General features: G+C 39.5%; 1 protein-coding gene and 1 long non-coding RNA gene across 2 annotated transcripts in view; one reads left to right on the top strand and one right to left on the bottom strand.

Annotated features, from left to right (window-relative positions):
• Positions 1-22,227, top strand: part of LOC147873418 (uncharacterized) — a 55,030-nt gene extending 32,803 nt beyond the window's left edge. Inside the window, exons 2-3 of the long non-coding RNA XR_015535750.1 lie at positions 13,274-13,322; positions 21,894-22,227. This is a non-coding gene — a long non-coding RNA (uncharacterized LOC147873418). The remainder of the gene's footprint in view (positions 1-13,273; positions 13,323-21,893) is intronic.
• Positions 32-14,522, bottom strand: Proc (Proctolin). The gene is made up of 3 exons (XM_022079512.2): positions 14,378-14,522; positions 9,383-9,511; positions 32-779 (listed from the first exon to the last, which is right to left on the bottom strand). Exons 2-3 carry the CDS (start codon positions 9,509-9,511, stop codon positions 648-650), a joined length of 261 nt encoding a protein of 86 aa, XP_021935204.1. The 5' UTR covers positions 14,378-14,522; the 3' UTR covers positions 32-647.
• Positions 22,228-27,695: the final 5,468 nt, after the last annotated feature.

Here is a 27,695-nt window from a genome sequence, read left to right as displayed (position 1 = left end):
TTAGGAATATATTTGTTTTAATGTGAAAGAATGAAATTAAACATGTATACTTTATTATATTCAAGTATTAATAGTTTTAAGACATTGATATTTTAGCACCTCAAGGTAGTATATTTAAAGTTATCACTTATGGAAACTCAATCTGTCCATCGCACAGATCTAGATAATATTCTGCATTGACTTGAACTTTATAACCAATTAATTACACGCCCAAAGTAAATTTAGAAGATAATCGGACGGTTATTTACTCATTTATATAAATGTAAATATTCAAATCCTGTTCCTTTGTTGCATAGTTTGATACACATTCATCTAAATCCACAAAATATTAATTTGTTAGTAAATTTCGTTGATTTCCATCATTTCCATACCAAGAATTATTCAGTACCCTACAAAATTGTTTTGAAGTACTGTGACAGTTTCATTGACGTGAAATTTTGATTCAAGTCTCGAATAGAACGCAGAAATCAGACCCTATAAGAAGGTATTTAAAAGTTTTAAAGATACCATTCATATATGCTTAATTTATCAGTCTACATTTTTTAACACAGAGATTAAAAATATTTTTTAAAATATCTGTTTTCAAGAGAAGAAGCTTTCTCGTTTCCTTTTCATGTATGTCTGTTGCCATGATATCGATTGTTGTTTCATTGTTGTGCCGAGACTAGTGGCGCCTGCTGCTGCTCTGTGGTAATCATTGGCACCTGACGCTTGTACAACATTCGCCTGTCATAGCTGTTGTTGTTGACGTTTGTTTTCTCGACTTCGCTCTCCAGAAGCTGAAACAAGAAATCATATTATTCCATTAGCTTGATATCAAATTAACTACACCTGACTGCATTAGAAAAGGAATTTCAGGAAGTATTAGGTACCGACAGAGCTTATATTACGTCAAAAGATAAATGACGTGATGATTGTGAATTAGCACGTTGGCGGCGGCCACAAGAATATCAGTACCAATCGGGCTGACTCGCGTTCAAAAGTCTGAAAAATGTGTTCTGGTATTTCCTTGGAATGTTGCCTTAAAATGAAAGACATTCCTCCTCTTTAACCATTCATAGCCACCGTATCATCTCAGTTACTTCATACAGCGTCGTGAAATAGAAGAAGGATGACGCTATGAACGACTCTGAAGTGTTTCGTGATTTCCTTACACCTTCCAGGATATTCCCATTCATTTGATATAACCTCTTCAGTAGAAACAGTATTGTAAAATAACCATACAGAAAACTCAGAACAGTTGATCTCTCTGCCCACGTTCGAAATCGCGATCTGGCAAATACAGAGCGGAAAAGTTTGATCATATGTTCGAGTTCTGAAGACTAGTTCTGTCACTCACACCAGTAATTGCTGTTGAACTTTCACCAAACGTCATATTTAATCTCAACGACAGCGACGCCACTTACTATTTGAAGTTAGAATAACGAACGGATCTTGTTTTGCTGCTTGATGATTCTGTTCCCCGGAGACAGGGGAAGTCACGTAGCACAGCCCTGCTGTAACTCGGGCTGTCTGCAATTTCTGAACAATTGTATGTCCCATGAAAATTTACCTAATTTCTTTGTGAGAGACTGGGCTGGACAGATAATCGCTGTCTCTATTATCATATTCTGTACATTATTGTGTCACTCTTTTGTATACGTTTTCTCCTTCCTTGAATAATAGGTCGATCCAAAAGAAAAACGTGGGAACTTCTGTCTTCTTGATTCATTCATCATGGTCTTTGGTTCCAAACTGTCTGGAAAATCATAGCAAGAATGGACAGCCTTTGCTATACACGTACCAAAAGAGGGAGTTCAAAAATCAATATTTGTTTACTTGAATGACGGAAAGTTTGACATTAACATTTCACTTGATAAAAAATTAAAAGATCATATAGAGAGAGAAATTTGGAAATTAGAAGGCTAACATTTAAACGAATAAGTTGAGTATCGCCTAATAATTTGCGTGCAATTTGATTAAATGTTTCTGAGCACCAGTGTGAATTGTAATTGTAAATTAAATAAGCTGTATAATACGAAACTGAGACATGGGAAATGGGTGGTAGGTAAGAAGAATAATAGAAAGGTGGTATTAAAAGGCAGGAACTTTGTATATGTTACTTTCATAAAGTTTAGGCTTGTAGAATACGAGGAATGTGGACAGTCCTCACTTGTACTGTCAGTGATCGCTCACAACCAAACTACATCTCTCATGAATAAGGCTTCTTCTTGGATGTTGCGCCTTGTAGTCTGGTAGAAGTTCAACGACGTTTCAGACGTGCTTGCTGCCTCCATCATAGGGCTGATGTGAGAACCTGAAATATCATCTACATCTGCCATATTCCAGAGTATGCATGCCCGTGTCTTTCCGTGTTTTCACTCATTTTTTGGGAATGATTTGCCTGTTTCAGCACTTCTTTTCGTAGCTGGGACTCTTATAATGTACCCAGGGCAACGAGTATAAAACACGAGATAGATCGTGCGTCTCCCCGCTCATCACTGACTGCAGTGTGATTTTCACCGTTGATCGCCCTAGCGTGTATCGAACGAAGTGCCGGTGCAACTTGGCGTGGTATACAGCGTCACGTCTCTTTTGTGTTCCGATCGTGCTGGAACATGTTAATTCTTCTGTAATGCATATCTGTTGCTAATTAAAAAGAAGGGATGTGCTTAGCAAATCCTGGTGCCGTAGACGTACTTTGCAATTAAATCGCTGCACAAAGAAAGTTCTCGAATAACGCGTAAATCGTTGCTTCTGTTCAGTTCAGAGCCTTCTTTCTTCTTTGTCATTTCAGTCAGAAAGTTACCTCAACAACAACACACGTCTCTACTTCGGGAGGCACAGGTTCTAATCTTGGTCCTTATATCGACTGAGGACTTTTTCTTCGTTTTCCCCGGTCCATCAGGGCGAATCCTGGGACAATGGAGTCGAAAATACGCTATTAAAGAACTCAGCTTAATAAATGATTAATTGATCGATTTATTTATTGATATCTTTGAAGAATACATGACTTCTGTTCGTATCTGCGTGTGTAATTGATAGAATATCTGTAAATGGTAGGATGTGAGGTGAGTATGAAGATGGTGTCGTGTAGTTTGATAGAAGTTTGCCTTCGTTTCACTCATCGCCCTGATGACGGAAAAGATACCAACCACTTCATGTTACATAACCCCGGGATCTGGCATGGTGTGAAATATATCACCCTAGTGTAACAGACACGCTGTAGACTAGTACTCAGAAGTTAGGTCACCGGGTTCGAATCTTGGTCACATTACCGGCTTTTCATAGTGAAGATTTTGGTGTTTTTCCTCAGTTCCTCCAGGCGAATGCCATCCGGGATAATACCTTAAACTACAGCAGACGGCTCCTTCAAAATCTTCACCAACTAAACATCCAAGAACGTCTCCCAATAACAACCGGCGATATGTAACATCTGTGGTTGAATAATGTTGTTAAATAGCCTATGACTGAAAGTATGAAGTATCGTTAAGTGATGAACGAATATCTTAATTTTAGTATATTTTTTTCAGATATGTTCTTTCCCATTGCACATTATGATTTTCTACTGCACGCTTCTTTCAACACACACACGTGGCACAAAGTGGAATGTTACGATGCTATTCGGTCCACTCTTCTGTTCTTCGCCTGCGTGACTGTGATCTTTTGCTGCGGGTAAATCCTCAAGGCACCTTTTTGTCTCGATTGATTTCTTGTACATGTAGCTTGTGTTTAACAGAAAGCGTTCCAGTAGGACAGTAAATTACTTTTGATAATTGAAAAAGAAATACGTGCCAGTCAAATATTAAATTATTGTTCCTACTTTTAAAAATCAAATCCATGACCTCCTTGCAAGAAACTTAGAGGACTTCCGGCTTGAATGTAAAATCAGATCGTAAGTTTCACCTCTGCTAGTTTCACCCTAAGTTCCAGGATGTCAGAATCCCTTCAGGCATTTGGTCGACTGAAGTCTAAAATTACAATAGCTACGTCGTGATATGACACTTCCTTTAACAATACGTCCAAATATTATCACTAGATAACACCAGCTGTGTAATTTGTTTTACCGATAGTTCTCTGTTCCTGAGTCTAATATTATTATGCCTAATTCTTTGTGCCTAAGTGCCTAACCTTGTAGGCAAATCTACAGCTGGTCTCATTATATTATCTTCTGATGACCCAATTTTGTTTTTCTCAGTGTTATGTATTTTGTTGACTTCTTTGTTTCATGAATATGATAATAAACCTCACACGAATTACTTACTTGTGGTTTATTTAACGATGCTGTTAGTTTTTCAGAGTATATAGCGTCAAATGATGATCAGAAAATTTAAAAATGTATGGAAAGAAGCGGCTGTGACCTAACTGTTTGTACTATTCAGGTATTTGGAGGGCCTGGGGACACTCATTAAATATCTCAATGACGATGGTTGGTCTGAACAAGGGCCCATCCGAATACAAAGCAGAAATATAACCGCTTGGCCTGGACGATCGATAATTCGAATGAATTACTTAAGGTAACCGAAATAGTTAATCTGTTTATGTTTATAAAAACTATTCGAATAAAACACAGTCTGATGCAACTATCTCGGATTAAAAAAATGTCTGAAATATAAATTTTAGACAGAGGATTAATTAAAATGAACCGGGAATCCTTCGGTCAATCCTCAATGTCATGGATGTTCCATAGATTTCTTCGAAGTGGGAGGTAATGTGGCCGTGATTGGAGCACTTTATTTCCTTCATTTAATTACGGAATCAAACAACTCACCGTTCTTTTATGTGCTTGTAGGAATTTCACTACAGGACCGCAAGGAGTTCGGAACGTCACCCAAAGCCAACGCATTCCTCCATATGCATTCTCGAAGACTCCCGTTATCTACCGTCGTATGTCTTTAAATAACAAGTATTTTCCAAATTAAAATATCAGTTTTGGGTACACATGTGTTTTCTATATGCGTTCCTTTCGATACAGCATTATCTCAGTATGTCCTTTTATTGCATAAACATATCTCTTATTGCAAAGTGTATTACGTAACTCGGCGTACTCACAAATATAATATGTTTATCTTTTGGACTAAAACATATAGCACATAAATCTATAGCCCTTAACTATGTCCATGCCAATTTCTGTTGTTTGTGAGATTATATAGGAACTATGCAGAGTAGGTATGTAAAGTAATGTTTAAAACTGTTAAGTAGCTCAAGAAATGGAACATGGCTGATAGACAATCATTTCTGACGCCTTGGATCAGTGATTCTCTATACCCAATTTTATAGTCTCTTCATAGCTGGTGTAATGGACGTTATTTTAAATTGCGTCTAAGCATTACTCAGAAGACTACTGATGGCTGATTCCACGCAAACAACTTTTTGAAGTACCAGTTTCTTTAGACACGTAGAGGACGACCCTTTTCAGTTATGGACAATTCATATTGACATCGGTTTGAAATGAAAGGTACCACAGCTACCGTTGTTTTGTATTCAGAGAAAGTCGTTCCTGTTACGTGTTTGTAAGTTGATGCGATGGCGTTTTCTTTTCTTTTTACTCTTTTCGTGAACCATACTCTTCTGTGTGAAGAGACGATGAAGAAAAGTTAATTATCGTTATATTGCTAGCAAGGTCGTCTGCCTGCCTTCATGCCAACTTTTCCTTCCTTCACAAAGGCTCTTTATTCACTTTTCGAGTGGTAAGACGATGAACTAGTACAAGTGAATCTTCATAATAGATTCTCACTGGCGAGTCTAACAGTACTTAGGTATAAAGGACTGTAATAAACTTATATTTATCTTTATCGGAGCTGAACTGCTTCAAATTAGTAAGTTCCGGAAGAGATTTCTTCTTCAGCTTGCACATATTTGGTCCTGTGGACTTTATCAATTCCTAACCAGTTCTTTAGAAATGAATACTTGCAACGTTTGGTACAACTTTTTGGACGGGAGATCACTCCTGCGCTAGGCTTGAACCTTCAGAGAACATAGCACTGAGAAACGCGGGCAGTTCGTGTCCGATCTGAGAAGTCTTTCTGTAGGTATCACAGCCTTAGTCTTCAGCTGGGACTTCACCTTTGACCATCACTTAGCTGGAGTCAGAGTAGAGGGAAATTTAAGGCGTATATCTTTTGTTGAGATATTAAAATGACTACTTTTAACATTCACGTCATTTTAATGCATAATAATTTCACAAACAAATAATTATGATCATTAATATTTACATAGCCCAGATATTGAAGAAAATTTTAGCGGTCTTAAAAGTGGTTCTTCTTAACGGGATGGTAAGCTATCGCTGTAATTGTAATTGTGACAGGCTGTTGTGAATACAGTGATGAACATTCGGGTTCAATGAAAGAAAGGGAACTTCTTGATAGAGCAGCGACTGATCCATACGTTAATAGTTATCTCATTCCTTGCCGCTGTTAGATGAATATGCGATTTATAAAACACGTAAGAAGAAAGGAGAAGATGTAAGCACAACAATTAAGTGAGCTAAGTTTTGTATAGAAAGAACGTGTACTTCCCGATTGTGCTGCTAACCGGATCGCTCATTAGAATGTTCGGGACAGATTAAATGCATCTTCCAACCAATTGCAAATGACGTTACCACAGAAGAAATATATCATGTATCTAATGCAATATGATAAACTTTAGACGGGCCTCAGAACTACTGATCCCATTTAGCAAAATGATTGTGTGGGGCCAACATAAAATTACGGAGAAAGTCAATCTACTCGAAGGGATTAATTTAGTCGCGCCCAGAATACTGTGAAATTCCATGGGAGATCACATGAGGAATGTGACTTTGTTTTCTCTTAGTTCAGATAACAGTTCTTTCTCGGAGACTGAGAAAAACCATGAATGATCTCAAGCTGGTAACCCAGTGGGGACTGGAACTTATCACCTTCCGAATAGAAGTCTATAGCAAAAAACTACATCAGACAGGAAATTAACTATTAGGGAATCCGAACTTCATAATCGTTAACATAAATACTAACTGAATTATCGATTAATGATAACTAATCTATCGATTGACAGCCTGATCACTTTTGTATGTTTACATTCCCGGGCTTGCTTCCGTTTGAAGTAGTGTTGTGTTCAATGGATATCCCTAAGTATATCTGCCAGATGCGATAATCAAAACAGTCTAGTGTACACAAGAGTTTTCAAAAACTGTAACAATTTCCATCCTCATGTAAAATCCTGCGGAGTGCCTCATCAGAGCCATTACAAAAAGCTGATCTCATGACTGGACAAACTAAGCCATTGAACAAAAACCTTTTCACCTGAGGACGGAAACGTATCTAGTTTTCGAAACGCTGTATTCTGATCGAAATACTAAGCGGCACAAACCCAGGCTGCATTGATACACCATCGTCAGACAACTTAGAATAGATCTGTCTCGCAATGCATATTCAAATCAGCGAGAATGTGTGTCGTTTTTACACTGAAGGAGTCGCTTCACTTTCACCAGTACTTCACATTGCAATCCGTCTTCCTCAGGATTCCGACCGCGAACTCCCATGCGTACCGCCGCTAAACAGTACTATCCTGTGCTCGGATGTGTTACAGTGTGCAGAGCACACAGCTGTGCTTCTATGCCAGCATTATATATATATATATATATATATATATTACTTTGGCCTGTGATGTGACTCGAGAGGTAAATTTTTCCTACTTCAGCCACATTTGTTCTCTCTGTCCAGCAAATTAAGGGTCAGAGCTGTCGTCCTGAAGTTTTTCCTTACCCAAAGCCACAGACATATGGAAGGCGGCAGGATTGACTGAAAGAAAATAATGCAGCCACAGGTCTAACATTGAAATTGATTCCATGACAAATACTCTAATGTGTCGAAATTTAATTGGCCCAGGTAAAGTTCCAAGTATCTAATTCTGTGTTGGCAATACTAAAATATCAAGACATTCATATTTGTTTGTTAGAGGGTCAATTTATTTTACAATGACGTAGTTATACAGACTGTTAGCCAGCCAGTTTGTTACCTGGTTTGTTAGTTATTCAGTACTTAGTTATAATTTGTAAAACAACATAAATTATTTAGTGATTCTGCCGTCCGAAACAAATTACGATAAGCGATACTTGTGTTAGGTACATCCGTAGGTTTCCACTCACTGTGGCAACGATGGAATACACACGTAGTCTATTTATGAAAAAGAAGCATGATGATATAAATATTCAGATCGCGTGAAAACCGTCGCCGTGACCATCACAACTTTCTCTCGGCCTGCTAATTGACCTGCAACTGTCTGTCTAGCCCTCAGTGTAGGCTTATGGAATCTTTCCGAATTACGGTTCGTGATTCTAGGTCGGGCTAGCCTAATTTGTCTCAACTTCCTGTTCATCTGTTAATAAACGTTACATGCCTCTACTATGAACACTTTCATATTTCGACGCTACGAACGAGGTATCTTGTTCGGAATCGTCGATTACTTTTGCTCTAAACGTCTTCAGTCCTTGATAATATTCGTAAAAGTAAAGCTGCTCTGATCGTGACCCAACTGTGTGTTTGTTTTATAGTAGGATTCATTAGAGTTGTATCACTTCTCAAAATATGCTAGTCACATGTTACTGTTATGGTCAGCAATTGTCAGTAGAAGAAACTTTAATGAAATTTAGCATGTATTGTATATAATACAGAAACATGCGAAGAAAAAAACACCAGAGATACATCAGTAACTTTAAAATAGATAATAGGGAGTACGTTAGTAAGAGCTTTATATGCTATAAAACTCTAATAGCTGTGAGTAGGCTTTTGAAGTTACTTCCATATATTCTAGTCTAATTACAGAAGCAGCATTGATGTAAAGCCCATTTGAATACATATATTTCTTACAGTTTATCTGTTGTGTGTTGAACTCGATTAACGTACGTTGCAGGATAAGGATCAAGTCTTTCCAAATGGAACTTATTTTTGCTAGCGATAAATTCTCGCTCTCTGAAGCACCCAACAGTCGAAGAATTTTTACCAGCTATTATCACAACCTGTGTTATAAGTCCCTTGTGGCTTCAAAGTGTGCTCCAGGTCAGTTCTCCTCACTCAGTTACTGTATTAAGAACTATGCTTTGTTCAAGATGTGCATGGATTGGAAGTAAACAGACGAGGAACAAGTACAGACATGCGTAGTTAACATTCACACGACGGCGCTTTAATCAAAGCTCATACGAGCTCTATGTGATTAAGCTCAGAGTGGTAAGTCGAGGGGCAAAGTTCATGACGTGAACCGCCTTCAAAGGTATTTACCCGGTACTTGCCCTCCCTGGCCAGTGTTTGTGCACATCCTGAATAGACCATAATGTCCTCCTCGACCAGCAGACAGTAAGTTAAAACTTCTGAACATTCAGGCTCAATATCGGAACTGTAACCAATAGCATGTAAGACGCAGTACTTACATCTCTAAGAAGTTCTCGAAGCCTGTCCAGGCGGTCATCCTGACTCCTGGTGGGGAGATAACGGGCTTCTGTTGCGGCGTACATAACAACGAGCATCAAAGCCAAAAGAACAGCCTGACGACAGCACATCTGGAACAGTCATACAAATTATTTCTTCAGGATTTCCAGAGCCGAGTTAACTCAATACTGAGTTGGTGTCAGATTTAATTTGCCTGACCAAAGGTTTGACTTCATTATCGATGAGTCGAATCAAAGGTTAAGGAAAGAGGAAATTCTTTCCCCCGCCTTCCCTTTGGGTCACTACGAAAAACTCAGGTCGCTCGTCTGTCGTACTTGAGGGGGATGGGGGGGTGCACGCGAAGATAGAACACCGGACTGCCAGATGCTTCGTAATCCCCACCAGATGAACGAAGGCACGTAACAAGTGGATAGAGAGTTTTTGTTACGTGTTTTGTGCTTCGTATAGTGATATTTTAGAGCAGGGGTTCTCACCCTTTTTCGCTGGCGTACCACTACTTCTAATTTAACACTTTAAATGTACAGCTAACCAAATGCGTTCAGGGATAACTTGTTTATGTTAATATTATCTTTTGATTTTTTTACTTAGTTCGCGTACCACCAGTGGTACGCGTATCATAGGTTGACAGTCGCTGTTTTAGAGCAACTAAACTGAAACAAGAAATATATACAATATTCGGATTAGTATGCGCCATGAATAGGGATCATTTGGATTACCGAGACACAGATGAGAGGATAATATTATAACGAGACAAGAAGATAGTCGCTTGCTTATGAACCCATCTGACATGGCATAGAATATTATCCATTGTCGAGGTGTAGTGACTGATTTTCTAGTTCCCTCCCAAGACGAAGGTGATGACTATTTGAATATCTACAGTCCCTCAGGAAATATTCTGTACCAGTTAGTTAGTTGGCACGTTTTATAGTTTATTTAATAATAACGCTCTATCAACTGCCTGTGTTGTATAGAGTTAAATTGTAAGATGAGTTATGAATTGGATAAGATGTCTAAGACATTATTTGTGGCGTGTTATAAGATGCTGTATCATAATTCGACTGGAGGGACAGAGGAAAACCATGTACAATATTAGAACCCGCCGAACACGAATGAGGAATGCTAACCACTAAATCGTTCTGTGCACCAGTCATTCAAGTGCAGGTAAACAATGATTAATAAGAAAATACACTGTGTTATATGTAATCTGTAGTATTAAAGCGCTATAATTGCTGGTTTGGCAAGACATATTGAGAGAGACGTCTCTCAGACCACTTGACACGAGGATATGGTGAAAAAAGATGATGCAGCGTCATTAATAATCTACTGATGATCTTCTAAAAATTAATAACTTATTACGGTCATAAAATTAATAACAGGCTGACGCAAATGACCGAATGCCATGTGCGAGTATTCTGTTCGTATATAAACATAAGATCATGTCTGCAATCAATTCAGATGTTGTATACCATATAGGCCTATATCGAATCGTATTGCAGTCTGTGTTATGCAGCATATTAGTTTCATAACAGCATGTATCATATCGTATTATGTAATTCATATAGCACACCACTGCTTATCTATCTTATCCTAGACCTATCTATTTAACGTATCATATGATCATATGGTCCACCATGTATAATATCGTGTATTTTGGTCCATCAAACCATGTCGTGTCATGAGAGTTAAGAAGCATGACAGAACAAGCCTCATGCAAATCAGACATTATTAACCCAACAATACGTGAAATCAATTGATGTCCATTGGAAACATTACAATACGCACATACCGAGTGACAACGTTTCGCTCACATTCATTAGCTAACTAACTAACTAACTAGATGGCTTACCGAACCCGAAGGTTCATCACCGAATTAAACAAAGCACCCCACCCGACCCTGTCCTGGGCCAACAAAATCCAGTTTCCTTCAACTCCTATCTCCCATAGATCCCGCCTGAGATTATCCTCCCATCTACGTCTAGGTCTCCCCAGCGGTCTCTTCCCTTCAGGTATCCCAACCAGTATCCGGTACACACCTCTTGTCCCATCCATGCGCGCTACATGCCCACCCCATCTCATTCTTCTTGACTTAGTCACCCTGATAATATTGGGGGAGGAGTACAGATTTTTAAGTTCATCTTTATGCAGTTTTCTCCATGCCCCATCGTCTTCCCTCTTAGGCCCAAATATTCTCCTCAACAAACTTTTCTCAAACACCTGCAATCTGTGTTCCTCCCTCTGAGTGAGAGACCATCTTTCGCACCATACGAAACAACAGGCAAGATTATTGTTTTGTACACTTTAATTTTCAGGTTCTTCGAAATCAAATGGGAAGACAAAATATTTTGAACTGAGAAGTAACAAGCATCATCTTTCTTATGTCCAAATATCTTCCTCACTGCGTCCTTCTCAACCCCCCCCCCCCAAAAAAAAGTCACATTCCCATAGAAATGCATTAAAGACTACAAGACTACCAATTGTTCGCATTCTGCATAAAACATTTTTTTATGACTAGGGACAACTACAATGTTTGTATGCATCAAATTTAAGGATGAATTTTGTGTGTAACTTTATTTCTATCTCTAACTCCGTGCTTCGAATGAACGATCACGGATGAAGACAGTAAAGCAGAGGGGTGGGGTGGGGGTGCTGATGGCGCCAAAGAAATAGAGTGAAACTGGCGCCTGGATTGAGTCCAAATCTGTGCGCTCCCGACGCCATGTTGATGGTGATGACCTACATAAATTATACGGCGGAATAAAACCAATTACTTCGTTTTAGTGTTTCAGTAATAAAGATGTAGTGAAAAAACAGATCACGTGCCTATTAATGCCGTATCATCACCACTCTTATTAATTATATCGTGGCAGAGCTAATGAGGAGTGGCCTACAACGCTCTGAACCAGTGGCATGGAGGGGGGGATAGGACGAAGAGAGGAATCAAAATAAAATAAAACATGGAAAACTCACCTCTCTTTCTCACTTTCATTTGACTTACAAAACATTATAACCAGAAACAGCATTTTTACGATAAATTTTGTTATATACTTAGTTCATAGCAAGTACTGTAGATAGAATGTAAGAAAGTTGTAACAGTGCTTTTAAATACCTAGTTCTATAGACATGCATGGGTAAAAGAAAATGAGCCGGGATAGCTCAGTCAGTATAGTGACTAGCTACGGGCTGGACGGCCGGGGTTCGATCCCCGACGGGGGCAGAGGATTTATCCTCTAGCCTCTGCGTCCAGACCGGCTCTGGGGCCCACCCAGCCTTCTCTACAATGGGTACCGGAGTCCTTTCCCGGGGGTAAAGCCGGCCGGGGCGTGATGCTGACCACTCACCCCCATCTAGTGCCGAGGTCAAGGAAGAGAGGAGCTATACCTCCACTCACCCCAAACGCCTACATGGCGCATAGTGGGACAAACTTTACTTTTTATGGGTAAAAGAAAACGAATCTGTGATTATCATTTTACATTTCTATAAAGATATATATTTTTTTTTTTGCCTAGACATATCAATTGTTTGTAATTTAAATTATAAATAATAGAGCAAGTTCTAAATAAAAGTCACTTGACTGTCATTATTATATAAATTAACTGTCATTTGTATCTAATCAATAATAATAAATCCTGCATCATAATAATAATATGTTTATGGGTAGCTGAAATGCTTAACTAATACTAATAATATAAACTACTTAACGATTACACATTTGTTAGGGGGAACAGAAACTCGTGAAATATAGATCTGCTCTAAGTTGTAACGAAGACATGTTCGAAATCAGGACAGTCATAGTTACGATAGAGCATTGTGGGTTTAAATAAACTTACTTGCTTTGAAATAACAAACATTATTGATTTTAATTTTTTTTTCAGAGCCACGGCTGTTCTAAATAGTGCCTCTCCCGAAGTGTAACATCAGTTGGTGAGTAAACAAATTCTGAAATTCTTTATCATATTCAGTATGTATTTTTAGTTCGTGGAATGTAATCACACATAATTTTAAATCATTTGTTTAACTAAAAATATCCATACACTAAGCATTACATGTAAGATGTTAGGTTATCACGGCGGCGAGCATGAAAACGACTGTTTTCTTGGTTGCTGTGCCGTGTAGTCTGGTAGAAGTTTACCGACGTTTCAGAGGTGTTTGCTGCCTCCATCATCAGGACGATCGCCGGTAAACTTCTACCAGACTACACGGCGCAACAACCCAGAACACAGATATCTTCGAATATTTAGTGGCCTTCTTGGTCACGTGTATTTAAACAGTTCCTGTGCTAATGGCGGGCTACTATTGCATAACAAATTGTTATTCCAACCCAGCGTTTAAAGTAGCTTAATATTCTAGGCAGTATAATCTATTGAATTTGGAGATGTTCGATAACTTGTGTAAACGGCTTTTCTTTCTAAATACGAATGAATACGTTTAAAATATCAAATGCTTAATAAATCAAAATGGTAAGTTGGAGTAGGCCTGCCTAACACCTGAGTCAATTAGCTTATGAATTCCGATGCACACCGGAATCCAAGCCCCTTTTCTGGCAACGCTTCTAAAGAGAAGCTCATCTAAATAATATTTAAAATTTACTTCGTATCGCAAAGAAGACATAGTGTGCCATCTTAAAAGATCAGTTGGTTAATGCTGTTCGAGGAAAAAATTGCTGTTTGTTCTGAGAATCACACTAAACTCATAAATAAACTTTCGGGTCAGAATTTTTAGTCACTGAATATTAAAGCGGGTGGTATACGTAATTACTACTGAGCTGTAAATATTTAAAGCGTCCAATTAAAAGCGTACGGCAAGTTTCATTTTGTGTCCATAATTAATAATAAGTAAAACTCTAGCCTTAACTAATTTCTGTTTTGCTGGTATTGTACAAGTGTTTTTAGCATTCTAATTATAAACTATAGGCAGCTCTCATGCATAACTAGACGCGTTCTGTACAACAAATAATGAGACACATCTTATATTCATACCTTAAAGATGAGTTTCGGGTGGATCTCTCTGGACGACTTCAACAAAGCTGTAATCACAGTTCGTAAGGGATCTCCATTCAAGAAAGCCTGCGCTTATCTTATATACGAGACCAAACCTACACGTCTCAGCAAAGGGGAGGTTTCTCTTTCGGGGTAAGGGTGTATAGGGGTGGTGCAAGAGATATCAATGGAACACGCAACAATCCATTGAGGGTGGGGATGCAGGATTCTGTAGCCCTTAGAATGGAATCCAGTAAAACAGATAAGGGGTGACTACTTGGGGTGGGTGGGGGTGCATTAGAACTCCACGTGATTGCGTGGGCTATGAGGGGAAGTGAACAATGCAGTGATGACGCCAGAGAGTGGTGGATTACAATTACACGATCATATTTTTTAATAGTTTATCTCGTATCAGGTTCTATAGATTTATCTGTTTCATAACTTAGGTAATCAGCCCTATGTTCCCTATAGGAATAAAAGGAATTAACTAACTAACTAACTAACTTAAGTAATGAATCAGCATTCATTATAGTTAGACTGTGTTGAAAGGGATGGAAATTTGTCAAACCCTCCGAAACAGATATAAAGAAAATTATAATTAAACCATTTATTGTTATAAATGTATTACTCGTCTAATCGTTTGCACCGAGACTTATATAATAATGTTACAACGAAAGTAGGAAAAAATGTATGCACCTTACAGGATACTGATGATGGTATATCACAGTTTATATTCAAAGATTTTTCGGTTGTCCATCGTCGTATATCCTGCAGAGAGATCACTGTGTTTCCGAAGCTAGATCTGTTGTCATGTTCAGGTGAGGGATATCTATTTGGATCGGCTAGAGAGGGCTAATATATTGACTGGGAACTTTGGGCTTCACACGTCTGCGAAATAAATGCACACTCAGGTATTGTAACATGAATTGTAGGTATTCTCTTCTTCTGAAAACTACTAAATAATTGTATGATTTGAGGTTTTCACAGCGGTGAGTATGAAGATGAATCGCCCTGATGACGGAGGCAATATGACCTCTGAAACGTCGGTAAACATCTACCATACTACACAGCGCAACAACCCAGAAGACACAAATCTTCATACTAAATAATTTATAGGCGTTCTGTGAGTAAAAGTTTATTTTAACGAAAATGTTTACTCGTAAATTTTTTTCATCGTGGATTCTAGTCAGATAAGTGATCGTGTAATATTTTCTTGCAGTATTGCCAAAAATTGCAACAAAAAGTCCAGAACGAAGCACTGTAGAGATGTATGACGTCAGTAGTGAGAGGCGTGGTTATTTGTGTGACGTCACTTTGTGTCCTGGCGCCGCATTCATCACACCTGCTAAACGCCAAGTTTGCAGAATACGTTCGTGTTACTTCTGCTGTTGTTTTTCAGAACACGACATTACAATTTAAATGTTACATAGTGCGAAAATCTGTAATGTAATGGAAAGGAAGCCCTGCAGAATCCAAATGAACTGGCTCCAGAAATAATTTTTTGTTGGTGGATAATGGGACAGTATCACGTGTTTCCTACACGCACGCCCGGTTACATAGAAAAGATTTCACATACATTTGTATAAACCGGGAATAAAGTGTGAAGACATCTGCATGCAAAACGAAATTAAATCAGACTGAATGAAACATGAAGATTTGTTACCTTACAGCTCCGAGAACATAGCGCATCTACCCTCCATTCCAGAATTAAGGCTCCATGGTGTCCAGGTTAGAGACTACTTACCGCCACGATATGAAGTGTCTGCAGTTTATGGATTAAAGAAAATGCCTCCATATGTGGACGGCAGCTGCATATATTCATGGACATCCGACAACGGGTGGTCTTTCATTTTTGGGATTAAGCCAGGGGTTAAATCTTCACCGCAAGGAACCAGCATGTTATAAAATGTCTTAGCATCCAGGATGACCCTACTTGCGTGTCGCGGTGGAGGCTGGGACCTCCTTCTGATTTCATTACTGTACAGTGGGCTACTGCGTGGTTGTTGTTGGGTTATTTTAAACGGGGCACTCTGTACGCTAGTACCGACAGACATTATTTTCATTTTAAGGCTAGTGGCGGAAGTTGTGATCGAACCCGTGGCCTTTTGATATTAGGCTATATCAGCTAGGCACCCGAGGACTGGGGAACACCCTGTTTCTGAGGAGTATTAAATGCGCCACAGAGAACAGAAAATGCCCAATAAGATGTTGATTTTAGGCAGTCGGACGTTGGTTATGTTTTCAGGTGACGGCAGCGTGTTGATGTGGGATGTATTGGGCAATATGAGTACAAGCTAATGTAATTCGGCATTGATAGGGAACTTTATAAAGAGTAATCAAATTATATTATCTGAACCAACAATCATCGGTATTACATTTGCCTTCATATGCCACTTGTGCTGTATTTGAATCACTAGATCTTTGTGTTGTGTGCTCTTTCAGCTTCTTTATTCACTACATTTCATCAGATGGTACATGAACGTCAATCACTATCAATCAGATGATTATTATGAGGAAGAATGGCTGATAATGGTCGCGAAATGATAGCAGTGTTAATTAAGGTACATATAAGGAAGCCATTTTCCACAATGTTGCTGACTCACTGCTGAATCCTATGGTTGGCGTCACGTAGCTTTGTTTAACCTTCGGATTCCAATACCAGACAGTCTTTAAACACATCTTATGACTAGCGAATAAAGCATAATGTAAATGAACCATTTTAATGGAATGCTATATCATTTCTACGACTCATTTATTCTATAATTGCCGTGTACGTAAATTCTTTACATTATGGCAAAGTTTGATTACAGAGGTTCTGACAGACAACCGTAGTAATGATGTAAGTTTACTGTCAGTTTAATGCCAACTTTACTGTGTTAAGTCATAATATGCGTATTTAGATAACTTCTGTGACACCAATAGAATGTCAGCGGTGTTAAAATATTTTCCAATTTTAAGTCGTTTATAAAGACATTCCAACAATAATTTCTTCCCCTAATGTTTAAAGCAAGATCTTTCTTGGCGCCGTATATGGTGAGGCCTTTTAGAGTTTCGTAGTAGTTAGGAAATGCTTAAGAGCAGAAAGTTTGAGAAATCAGATCCTAGATGAGTAATCTCAGTACATATTTTTAGTTTATTTAATAGTTATTTTTACCTATATTCACATAATATTCTTCTAATTTCTTTCTATTTTCTTTCACTCTTCTTTTCTTCTGTCTTATTCTTCAACTTACCAGTAGTGTTTAAAAAGAGGAGAGTGCAAGTCTGCCTTCTGGGTTGTAGCACCGTGTAGTATGCTAAAAGCTTACCGACGTTTCAGAGGTTCTTCCTGCCTCTATCATCATGGGGATGACAATCCACAAGACAGACATCTTCATGCTTTTATCTGTGCTTTGGTTCATAAGGGCTTCAGGCTATCATTCCGTACAGAAGCAGTCTGTGGTCTGTGGCTTACAGCCTACGCTCTTTCTACAGAACAATGCACCGGGTCTTTCAATTCGGGTACAAATTGAAACTTTTTTCCCCCCCTTTTCGTTTTCCATGGGCAGGAGGCGTGCAGGATTTGAACGCCTGACGTCTCCCGGTCTCCAACTCTGGCGCCAGGAAGGCGACCGTCCTTGCAGTCTTGATTTCAGTTCAAACCTGCGTCCTGGGTTTGCCAGGGGGTTGGTGAAGTGAAGGGGGCTTATTTCCAGTCCTCTGTCTACCCATTTACTTCCGGAGCCAACCCCCGCAACTTAAATCCCCCTTCCAGTCTGATGGCCGTGCCTGAAATATCTTAAGAGCATATTTTGAGTGGATCTGGTAAAATAAATTATACATATGCACATATAAGCTAAATCTACTTGCTTCGACAACAACTTTCGAATGTGTGTGCAGGAACTGGTGTTTATGTATCATCCACTTACAGTATCCAGGTTAATACTGGAAACAAAGTTATGCAACACCCTGTGCTTAATTTTATAAATAGAAATACATCAGTAATTATCTCAGGTTTGTCTATCTAAGGGTAACAGTTTTTGTTTTTGTATGAATTAGACTAGAATTTGCACTCCCAATCTGAGTATAGGGCCTAATTAACTACCGGAATGTGCGCAGGCTACACAAACAGTAGGCCTACATTTGTCAGAGAAGATGTAATTTCGTGGCGGTTCAGTGGTTAAGAACACTGTTTGTGGGTGAGGGCGCCTTGTAGATGCGAGCTGTATTGACGACGTTTCGGAGATATTACTGTTTCCATCTTCAATGTAAAGCTGGCATTATCCCTGTGGATCTGTTCTATAAGATCGGCAGGGACCATTGTGTTGTCACTTTACTTTGAAGATGGAAACAGTAATATATCCGAAACGTTGGCAATAGAGCCTGGGTTTGCACGGTGACATCAGCCAAGAGACCCGGTTACTTATTGCTCTCAATGTTTTCACTCTTCAGTCGTAAAATGCAGTATATGTGCAGCCATATAAATTTCTGGTATAGTGCAATAAATAATTTTGATAGCTCTGTAGTTTTTTATAATGTCTCGAAGTCTATATCGATATGAGAGTCGACTGTAATTCTAGTATTTTTATGGTAATATCTTACGCAATGAATAAAACGTGCACAATTAAGTTTTATAATACGACTGATGGATGTTGATGAATTAAAGCAGAATCAGTACTCTTGATTTAACAAGTTCATTTAGGTGGTAATGCCTGGTTAAATAATCTACGAATCAATTACAGTATTATGTGTTATATTTGGTTCGTTAATCGTTCTTAAAACCCCTTAAGGCTTATTGGTAATCCTACGCACCACAAATTTTAACATTGTGTAATTCCACATTTTCTCCACAGAATTTACTCTATGGATTTCGTGTGGTTCTCATAATAAACAGCGATTAGATATATAAACAGCGTTAACAAATTGATCTCTGCAATGAAGAAGCTATATGTTCTTTTTGAAATAGGAACTAAATTTGGAACATCGTTTAGTTTAAATTCGTAGTCTCACCTCCCTACTGACTTACAATCTAACTCTCCATACCTGATTCAGTGCTACATAACCCAAGTAGCTGATGCAGCGTAGTAAAATATCTTCGCATTATAATTAATAACAATAATAACAACAACAACAACAACAGCAGTAATAAACGCACAACACGGAAAACGATAATTAGAACAGCTATTTTGACTTCAAAATTCTATGAGTGCAGTTCTCATTGAGTGGGTGTAGGATATTAATCAGGTCAGATTTCAAATTCTCACAACAATAAGTATGATGATGCTTGTCTTATGGAATGTAGCACCGTGTAATGTGGTTGATATTGGCCGACTTTTTAATAGGATCTTACTATCTCCATCATCAGGGGATTTCTACCTGATGATGGAAGCATTAAGCTCCTCTGAAATTTTGACCAATATTTTCGAGACTACGGGTGCAAAAATCCCAGAAAACTGTCGTCGTCTTTATTGATCATAATTTTCGAAACTGAGATTTATATGAACAGCAATAAATAACAGCAACAAACAATCTCCTGCATTTCGTAAATCTTCTTGTATTCTTTACTCTTCTTTTTTGTCTGAATACGACGTTCTAAAATGCATAATTTCTTTTCTTCGTTAACTCTCGTTTTGTGGATGTATACAACAATATCCTTATCCTCATCTTGAATTCTTTAACGTTCGAACTCTTTGTGACAGTAAAAGATAATTCAGATCCCTTGTAATCTGCAGCGTCATGTCGCTAAATTTGAGTTCGCGAAAACCCCATCAATTTTGAAGCGCTTGTCAGAGGAAGAGAGTTGGGCGGATGGGAGAAAGATAGACGACGAAACGATGACGGAGACGTGGGAGGTTGGCTTGGGGGGGAGGGGGAAACTGTGAAGATGAACTTCATCAAAACTTTTGCACTCAAAGTTGGATGTGCCTTAGACCAAGAAAAAATAAAAGAGAATATCTGCTCTACGTTAGATGGCAGAACTGAAATAGTGCCACGAAAAAGGAAAACGGATATCTATTGGGAGTATTGTCTGTCTGGGCTGAGAATTGACTCGACCTTCAAACAGAAATATCCATCTGAGCAGACGCACAGCTGTTCTAATACGCGGTATAGAAATATCAGCTGATTCTTAGTTCTCTGTCACTTTACTAGCCTTGTAGTGTATCTACTGTTCGTCTCATTTTTTTTTTAGCATTTCATAGTTCATGCATAATTTGTAAAAAAAAGTCGGGTCACTAGTAATACACCCATAATATCAAGTATCATGTAGATTGCTCCAACACTGGAAACATTTTTCATAATCGGGGCTATTCTGCTGTTCACTTGTTACATCTTAAGCTATTCTGATTTTACAGTAGCTTAAATGTAAGACACATTTCAGTGTTCAAGGTGATATATTACAACATGAAAATATTAATTATTGGTATTATAAAGCTTTCTTGAAGTTATTTATTTATATTTATCGTACTATTAAAAGCACATTAGGTTCTATGTTTATTTAGATGTTGACCCCGGCATTTGTAACGTGTTTACCGACGTTTCAGAGGACCTAACCTAACCCAACCGCCACTGAATGGCATTTGCCTGGACTGTCTGAGGTTAACCACGAAACCCTTAGAATAGCTGGTAACTCAGCCGAGAATGAACTGGGCTTCTATCGAATACAAGTTCAAATTGCCGCTTCTACTCCAGCCTACGCATTTTTAACCTCAGTACTGGAGTAATTTATTTGTGTGAAGGTTGCCTTACAAAAAATGTAATTTCTTTGTCTGAATTGCTATAAACCTCAGATTATCTCTTGAAAATCGGATTTTCTCCGACAAACGAAAATCACGTAAACATGTCAGGATAGACGGTCTTCGAGATTCGAAAATTGGTCTTTTCGAATACCAATCAGGATAGTTAACCACTAAACCCAGACATTCATCTAAAAATTAATTCTAGTGTAGGGAATCTGTCAAGGGTTTTACACCCTCACGAACTCCGTTCTCATGTTGGTTGGGCCCAGGTTCTTTGAAGCCTTGAAACGAATTAAAGTTTTAATGGCGATTATAACGATGAAGACAGGTTGAAGGAAGATTTAAATGTGATATTGATGAGAAATGAAATCAGTTTCACCCACGATCTTGTTGTGCATGCAGAGCTGCTGATTTTCAAGTAAACTTCGTATTCCGCGGCTTGTTTGCAAGACCGGGGGTTCACTTGGACAACATCCAACCATCACTCAACCCTCTTCATGGTTCCCAACGCCTTCCCACGCTTTTCCCCAGTTTATCTTACTACAAACTTGGACGTTGTGGCGACATTTAGATTTCGCTATTCCCCATCCTTCATGCACCATCTTTTATTATATGTCGAGAGAGAAAGGATTTGAAGTGCTGTCCCCCACTCGTCGTTTCTACGCTGTCTTTGTTGTCTGCTTGTTCTGAACATCGTCTTAGACAGTTTCAAGTCCACTGATGACGGACTGATCCATCATCACACACAGTGCTATCTCCAGCTTGACTTCTTCTTAATGCTGCGATAATCCTCTTAACAGACTGGGCAGCGACTGCAGTTGGCTTTCCTGTTTTTCCGGATCTGCATCAAGCTCAGTGCTGTACAGCTACTAGAACAATCCGGAGCTGGCTCGTGGTGATTTTCGAGTGCCAGGGCTCAAGATTGGCGCTTATTTAAAAAGCAGTGATGTTAAAACCTAACAACATTCAGGAACTCGTCTCTCCAAAAAGCTTGGGACAATTGTGTAGTACAAAAACCACATTAAATACGAAATTGTTTACATAGTCTGTCTATGAGCTACTTAACGTACAATCTTGTTTTCAAAACTGCATGACACATGTCCATTTCTTTTAATTGCAGCTGCTTTTTAAACTTCCCCGGCATTTTTGTGCTCTAAACTCCTACTTATGCAAATAAAGTAACCAGTGTAAAATTAAATGTTCATTCTGCAAATAAACAAATTGATACGATTTAGTCAGTTTGCATTTGATGAAACAGTGATCTCTGCTACTATTTACAGTCTCTTTACTGATTTCCAAAACGACGGGCGAGTGACAGTTTGCCATTCATCAGCCCTTTTATGCGTAGCAGCGTACTCTGATTTGTGATAATACTTTTATTCGAATTAGCCATATAATGCTATGTTAGGAATAAACTACAATTGGTGTATTTATTACCAATAGACACATGTAACAGCCTGTAGTAGCAGTCACCAAATTGCATGCTTCAACATCTCAGCAAAGTGGCACAACTTTGTAAAAAGAATACTGGAGTGGTGCAGGCGAGTGAAGACAGCTCGCAGCTTGCAGCACAGCAAAGTAGGCAGTGCTGTGCTGTTGACTTGGGTTCGGTAATTGTAAGCTTCGATCCCTAGTCGGATACCGAGATTTTTGTGGGTTTCCTTACTTTAAAATGTATCACGACTGCCCTTCCAAATCATTACTTTTTGAGTAATTCATTAACCATTTGCGACAAAACAGAATAATTGAGTGCCGTTATGACAATCCATTCTGTTCCTGGATGAGACCAGATTCCTTGTTTTCCTTTTCTGCACGAGTTTTACTTCAGTTTTTATTGCCATATACAGTGGTCTTAAATGTTGTGATGGTCTCAGGCAGAACATTGTAAGATTGTTCAAGTAGAATTCTTTTTAGTCCAGGTTCATCAAGCAGAAGTAAACTGCTTATACGGATTGTAAATCTTCACCATACTTAAATGACAAGCTAAACTGCGAAAAGCATAATAAAATATTCAACGCCTAAATGTGATGCAGTATCAAAATATGATAAATGGCGTGGCTTGTCAAAACTGTCTAAGACTGCTGTTTATTTATTTTTTCATCCTGAACGTACATTTGCTGCACGTCACATAGAGTTTATATTATTTATTCTGATAATGATAAGGCCTGATTCATTTAACGGGTTCCGCAGAGTAACAATAGACAGAGCGAACCTTCAGGAACGTCGTGTTTATTGTTTTATTCAGAAATTGGGCAAGGTCCAAAAAACGTCTTCCCGCAACGATACTAGACCTTGAAGATTTCTGTCTTCTGGGTTGTTGCGCTGTGTAGTCTGGTTGATGTTTACCAACGTTTCTGAGGTCATACTGCCTCCGTCATCAGAGAGATTCTTAGTATGAAGATTTCTGTCTTCTGGGTCGTTGCGCTGTGTAGTCTGGTCGATGTTAACCAACGTTTCAGAGGTCATACTGCCTCCGTCCTCAGGGCGAATCGCAACAACCCAGAAGACAGAAATCTTCATACTCACCGCTGTGAAAACCTCAAATCATAGATATTAGACCTTGTTACAACAAGCGAAGAATTAACATGGTAGTGACATCTTTGTGGCTGATTAAGCGCCCAACTATAAAGACGTATGGGAGAGTGAATGTGTAACTCCACACATTCTTAACCTCAGCTACAGATGGAGGTGAGTAATCCACTTCAAGCATCGGTCGCTGTCCCCGGGGAAAACCTAACAATTTATCTTAATTAAGATATGTCTCAGTCGTTAAGTCAAACTCAGAAGAAAAACCTGTGCTGTGAAGAACACTTGGGTCCAAGACAGACAATGCATCGTGAGGAGCTTCAAGAAGTGAACTGTCCACATAATGTTACTGACAGAGTCTCAGATTATTTGCCGACTTTGTATCGACTGCAGAGGGAAGGTAACATCGAAAGTGGCTGGAAGTTGATTATTAACAGAAAATAAGAAAGAAGATAATAAATGCACAGGCCTGCGCAGTTTCAGTTCGGAATATACCACTTGGGACATGGCAAGATACTTTTATCTCAGAAAAATAGGATGTGAAGGTTACGATTGGATTCAGCTGACTCAAAACACAGTCCAGTGGCGGTGTTATGTATCTGTAGCAACAGTCTGTGTCATAAAGAAATTGAATTTCTTGACCAGTTAGTTCCTGTTAAATTTTCAGTAAAGTCCCTGTGCCGCATAGTAAGTAACGTAGATTCATAGATAAGTAGGTAAGATCACATTAAATTAGACACTATAATATTAGACTACGTTGGATCAGACAATAGCTTAGATAGTTATGGGCGACAAAGGTAGGAGGCAGTTTGGCGGAACACGCTTTTGGTATGAGTTTACCCCAGTATAAAACACGACCCCTTAAACCGCGCCCCCAGTCTGACTCTTTGCCAGGATTTTTCCTTGTCGTTATATGTCAAGTGTCAAACGCCACAGCGATTTCCCATCTATGTTTTCTCTGCCATTTCAGTTGAGTGCTATTCGCTATGTAGCTGCACTCTCGGGCTATTGTCTCCGTGAAAAAGCCCGTCAAGGACTCGGAATGGAGCGAGGCGGAAATCAAAGACAGACAATCAGCTTGATGCTGCGGAGGTCACCAGAGCCATTGCTGACTGATGTTGTTTCTCCATGGTCAATACGAACGGTCGAATACTTGGTCATGGCAGCTAAAGAATTGCGGTTCTTTCTGTTACGAAACAAGTTTCACCACCGTGCTCACAAAATTCTGCGACTGAACCAGTTGAATCCAGTCCCAGTCTTCACACCGTTTCTCAAAGATGTATTTTGATATTATTGTCCCAACTTCGCCCATGTCTTCCCTGAGGATGAAACTACGAAAATCCATGTGTTCCTAACTCCCCTCTGTCCCTCGCATCTCTTCTGCACTTATTTAATAGATCCTATAATAATTCCCGAGGATAGAGCGACAGGAGGATGAAGGACAAGGTCAACTTCATTGTGCACTGTTTCCAGCTTTTAAATCCTCTTTCTGCAGAAGCAGTCGTCGGTGTTAGGGTGAAGGGAAGAAATCTGTTTCACATTGAGAATACAGTTCTTTTTAATGTTTAAGTGCATATGTTTTCAGTCTGGGTAACTAACTACCCCTCTCATCTGCCCACGACATCATGATTCGCACAGCTAACCTTCTGATCAACGCTAACCACTTCGATACCAAAGAATATGGATCCTCCATCGAGGAAGTCTTCACCTTCGTTTTGCCGCGGAGTCTCTGAAAAGTTATTAAAATGTATTAATATATTTCTACAAGCCAGAGAGATATTTTGGTGCTTTTGCGTAACGTATGTGTGGCATGACTGTAATTAATGGAAGGTACAAAGAAAGATACATGAGACACGTATAAGGAAATGAAGATTTGTTTGAATTATGACGCCAGTTGTGCGTTCGCATCACTTAAGGTTTTGGACTTCCAAAATATTAAGCGCTTCATTTTTCTTGCACAGAGTGTACCAATTCTTCAAGGTTTCCTTTTCTTCTCCCGCGAACTAAACCAATCAATAGCCGACAACAGTTAAAATCGCCGTGCGATGAAATGATGTATTGTTTGACATCCATTAAGTTTTTACATCGAGGATGATCCCTTCGTAATATACTTGATAGAAGATTTCTGTCTTCTAGGTTGATGCGCTGTGTAGCCTGGTAGATGTTTACCAACGTTTCATCGCCCAGATGACGGAGGCAGTATGACCTCAGAAACGTTGGTTAACATAGACCAGACTACACAGCGCAACAATTCAGAAGACAGAAATCTTCATACTCATCGCCCTGATGATGGAGGCAGTATGACCTCTGAAACGTTGGTAAACATCGACCATACTACACGGCGCAACAACCCAGGAGACAGAAATCTTCATACTTATCGCCCTGATGATGGAGGCAGTATGACCTCTGAAACGTTGGTAAACATCGACCATACTACACGGCGCAACAACCCAGGAGACAGAAATCTTCATACTCATCGCCCTGATGATGGAGGCAGTATGACCTCTGAAACGTTGGTAAACATCGACCATACTACACGGCGCAACAACCCAGAAGACAGAAATCTTCATACTCATCGCCCTGATGATGGAGGCAGTATGACCTCTGAAACGTTGGTAAACATCGACCATACTACACGGCGCAACAACCCAGAAGACAGAAATCTTCATACTCATCGCCCTGATGATGGAGGCAGTATGACCTCTGAAACGTTGGTTAACATCGACCAGACTGCACGGCGCAACGACCCAGAAGACAGAAATCTTCATACTCATCGCCCTGATGACGGAGGCAGTATGACCTCTGAAACGTTGGTTAACATCGACCAGACTGCACGGCGCAACGACCCAGAAGACAGAAATCTTCATACTCATCGCCCTGATGATGGAGGCAGTATGACCTCTGAAACGTTGGTAAACATCGACCATACTACACGGCGCAACAACCCAGAAGACAGAAATCTTCATACTCATCGCCCTGATGATGGAGGCAGTATGACCTCTGAAACGTTGGTTAACATCGACCAGACTGCACGGCGCAACGACCCAGAAGACAGAAATCTTCATACTCATCGCCCTGATGACGGAGGCAGTATGACCTCTGAAACGTTGGTAAACATCGACCATACTACACGGCGCAACAACCCAGAAGACAGAAATCTTCATACTCATCGCCCTGATGACGGAGGCAGTATGACCTCTGAAACGTTGGTAAACATCGACCAGACTACACACCGCAACAACCCAGAAGACAGAAATCTTCATACTCTGATGACGGAGGCAGAATGACCTCTGAAACGTTGGTAAACATCGACCAGACTACACAGCGCAACAACCCAGAAGACAGAAATCTTCATACTCATCGCCCTGATGACGGAGGCAGTATGACCTCTGAAACGTTGGTAAACATCGACCATACTACATGGCGCAACAACCCAGAAGACAGAAATCTTCATACTCATCGCCCTGATGACGGAGGCAGTATGACCTCTGAAACGTTGGTTAACATCGACCAGACTACACAGCGCAACAACCCAGAAAACAGAAATCTTCATACTCATCGCCCTGATGACGGAGGCAGTATGACCTCTGAAACGTTGGTTAACATCGACCAGACTGCACGGCGCAACGACCCAGAAGACAGAAACCTTCATACTCACCGCTGTGAAAACCTCAGATCTTACATACTTGATAGAAATGGGGAGCATCATGTCACCCATGCAAAAACAAACTCTGTTTTTATGAAGGAAAATAGAATTTCGCTGTTTAGCTTATTAATGATGCTGTATGAGCCCAGCGGTTATTTAGCGTCGAATGGTGTGAATGGTTCGATGAAGTTTAAGGGATTTGAAAGGAAGCAGTCGAGTCGAGGTTTGAACTAGAGGCATCCCGAATAGGAAGTAGGCACTCTGCCTCAACGCTCCGTGATTGTTAATGTGAACAAATCAAGGGAGACGAGACGCGAGAGGCATGGGGGCAAGACATTTTGATTCGTAGCCTTATGAAAATAAGCCACTTGGAAGACCAAAGCGCTGAACGTAAGATATTAAAGGGGATTTGAGATAAATAATTTGTGAC

Source organism: Zootermopsis nevadensis, unplaced genomic scaffold (genome assembly GCF_977971745.1).
Source record: "Zootermopsis nevadensis isolate Lab colony 2312 unplaced genomic scaffold, Znev_1.0 Znev_ptg000018l, whole genome shotgun sequence".
Lineage (NCBI taxonomy): Eukaryota > Metazoa > Arthropoda > Insecta > Blattodea > Termopsidae > Zootermopsis > Zootermopsis nevadensis.
The sequence above is the reverse complement of the archived record's forward strand: the minus strand, read 5'-3'. Positions and strand labels throughout refer to the sequence as shown.